Below are 2,500 nucleotides of genomic sequence, written 5' to 3'. Positions count from 1 at the left end.
AACGGTAGGTTCATGTCTGAGCCGCCGTGGTCACAGCATGATACTCAATTGCAGTTTTCACGTTGTGATGCTCTTGGAGTGAGTACGTGGTAGGGTCCCCAGTTCCTTTCCACGGAGAGTGCCGGTGTTACCTTTTTAGGTAATCATTCTCTCTATTTATCCGGGCTTGGGACCAGCACTTGACTTGGGCTGGCTTGGCCACCCAGTGGCTAGGCAGGCAATCGAGGTGAAGTTCCTTGCCCAAGGGAAACAACGCGGCGGTCGGTGACTCGAACCCTCGAACTCAGATTGCCGTCGTGACAGTCTTGAGTCCGACGCTCTAACCATTCGACCACCGCAGCCTTGACGATCATGTGCTTCCATGATTTTTCTTGGCAATTTAGAACTTGGTTTGCCATTGCCTTTCCGCCCGGTGTTTTTATCGAGTCACCATCTCTATTTACCCGGCACTGACTTGGGCTGACTTGGTCCCCCAGTGGCTAGGTAGGCAATCGAGGTGAAGTTCCTTGCCTAAGGGAAACAACGCGGCGGTCGGTGACTCGAACCCTCGAACTCAGATTGCCGTCGTGACAGTCTTGAGTCCGACGCTCTAACCATTCGGCCACCGCGGCCCCACATATATATGTATATATATGTATATATGTATATATATATACATATATACATATACATATATATGTATACATATATATATATATATAATGTTTATATACATATATATTCTATACATCTCTCTCTCTCTCTCTCTCTCTATCTCTCTCTCTCTCTCTCTCTCTCTCTCTCTCTCTCTCTCTCTCTCTCTCTCTCTATTATAATATAATATATCTATATATACACACACATATATGTATATATATGTATATCTATCTATCTATATATATATATATATATATATATATATATATATATATATATATATATATACAATATATATATGTATATATATATATATATATATATATATATATATATATATGTATATATAAAATAAAGGTATGTGTATATACGTATATGTATAGGATATATATATATATATATATATATATATATATACGTATATATATACACACTCATATATACATATATACATACATACATATATATATATATATATATATATATATATATATATATATATATATATATATATATATTTAAGCATACACACACACACATATATATATCATTATCATCATCATCAAAGGGCTAACGACGACGGGGGCGCATGGCCGCATCCACCCTTCGCTTCCAGCCACGAGGGTCCCTCTTGGAGAGTCTTCAGGCATGCCCTCGGTCCATCTCTAACTCCTCGCGACAGGTCTGGTTGAGCTGCCCAAGCCATGACCTCTCACGGGCTTCCCCTAACCAACCAAAGAGACAACCTGATGGGCACGGTCATCCACAGGGAAGCGAGCTAGGTGCCCATATAGCTTGAGTTGGCTATTCCGGATTAGGCAAGTAACAGGTCCAATGCCAGTCTCATGTGTAGCCGTCGGTTGGACATGTGGTCCTGCCAACTGTACCCCATGATCCGGATAAGGGACTTGTTACAAAAGACATCAAGGCACTAGATAGCATCCAGGCTTTGCTTCCATAGAGCAAAATTGGCAGTATCTATGCCTTGAAGACACATAACTTGGTCCCTCTGCATAGGTATCGACATCTCCAAATGCTCTTGCTGATCGAGTTCATGGCTCCTGTTGCCAGACCAATCCGTCTACTGACTTCTTGGTCTGACAGCCCAGAAACATGGACTACACTTCCAAGGTATGCAAAGCTCTCTGTGATTTCAATGTCCTCACCGCAAGCATGGATCAGAACAGGCCCCCATAGTCCTGAATCTTTGTCTTAGTCCAGGAGACCTCTAGGCCCATGGGCTTTGCCTCATTGCTAAATGTATCAAGATCTGCCATCAGTGATTCCAGAGACTTTTGCCTTTCAAAATACAAAGTCGGCAAAGTCAAGGGCTATGACCTTAATATTGCCCAGTGTTGCTCCACACTGACTTTGGATAGTAGCTCTGCCCATTATCCAATCGATGCAGGTGTTAGTGCAAGGACACAGGCCTTGCCTCTCCCTTGAATTAACAAGGAAGAAGTTTGGCAGGCCCCCACCACACTTTACAGCACTTTCAGTACCGGTATATGGGTTTGCTATTAGGCCAGTAATCGGAATTTCCCTAAGTCATAGAATCTCCCTTAGCAATTCTCGATGTACCAAGTTAAACGCCTTCTTGAGGTCGATGTAGGCTGCAAGTAACCCATGACTGAACTCACGATAGCGTTCCGCACTTACTCAAAGCACTAGGATACATTCTATTGTGGACTTGCCAGGAATGAATCCAGATTGCTCCAGTCTCTGATGCCTTAATAGGTGGTCGTGGATAAGTTTCAGAAGAATGTTGGTGAATACCTTGCCTGGTATACTGAGCAGTGTAATGCCACAGTAGTTGCTTCCGTTCCAACGATCCCTTTTTCCCTTCCAGAGAGGGATGACCAAG

The 2,500-nt window shown here is 42.7% G+C and overlaps 2 protein-coding genes across 2 annotated transcripts in view; both read right to left on the bottom strand.

Moving 5' to 3' along the window:
* LOC119599174 (cuticle collagen 34-like) overlaps window positions 1-1,831 on the bottom strand; it is a 6,808-nt gene extending 4,977 nt beyond the window's left edge. Inside the window, exon 1 of the mRNA XM_037948925.1 lies at window positions 1,803-1,831. Within this exon, the coding sequence (XP_037804853.1) occupies window positions 1,803-1,831 (29 nt within the window). The remainder of the gene's footprint in view (window positions 1-1,802) is intronic.
* Window positions 1-2,500, bottom strand: part of LOC119599067 (vesicle-fusing ATPase 1-like) — a 101,562-nt gene that overhangs the window by 67,941 nt on the left and 31,121 nt on the right. The gene's annotated exons all lie outside the window — the stretch shown is intronic.

Source organism: Penaeus monodon, chromosome 42 (genome assembly GCF_015228065.2).
Source record: "Penaeus monodon isolate SGIC_2016 chromosome 42, NSTDA_Pmon_1, whole genome shotgun sequence".
Lineage (NCBI taxonomy): Eukaryota > Metazoa > Arthropoda > Malacostraca > Decapoda > Penaeidae > Penaeus > Penaeus monodon.
Note: the sequence above shows the minus strand (reverse complement) of the source record. Positions and strands in the feature narration are given on the sequence as shown.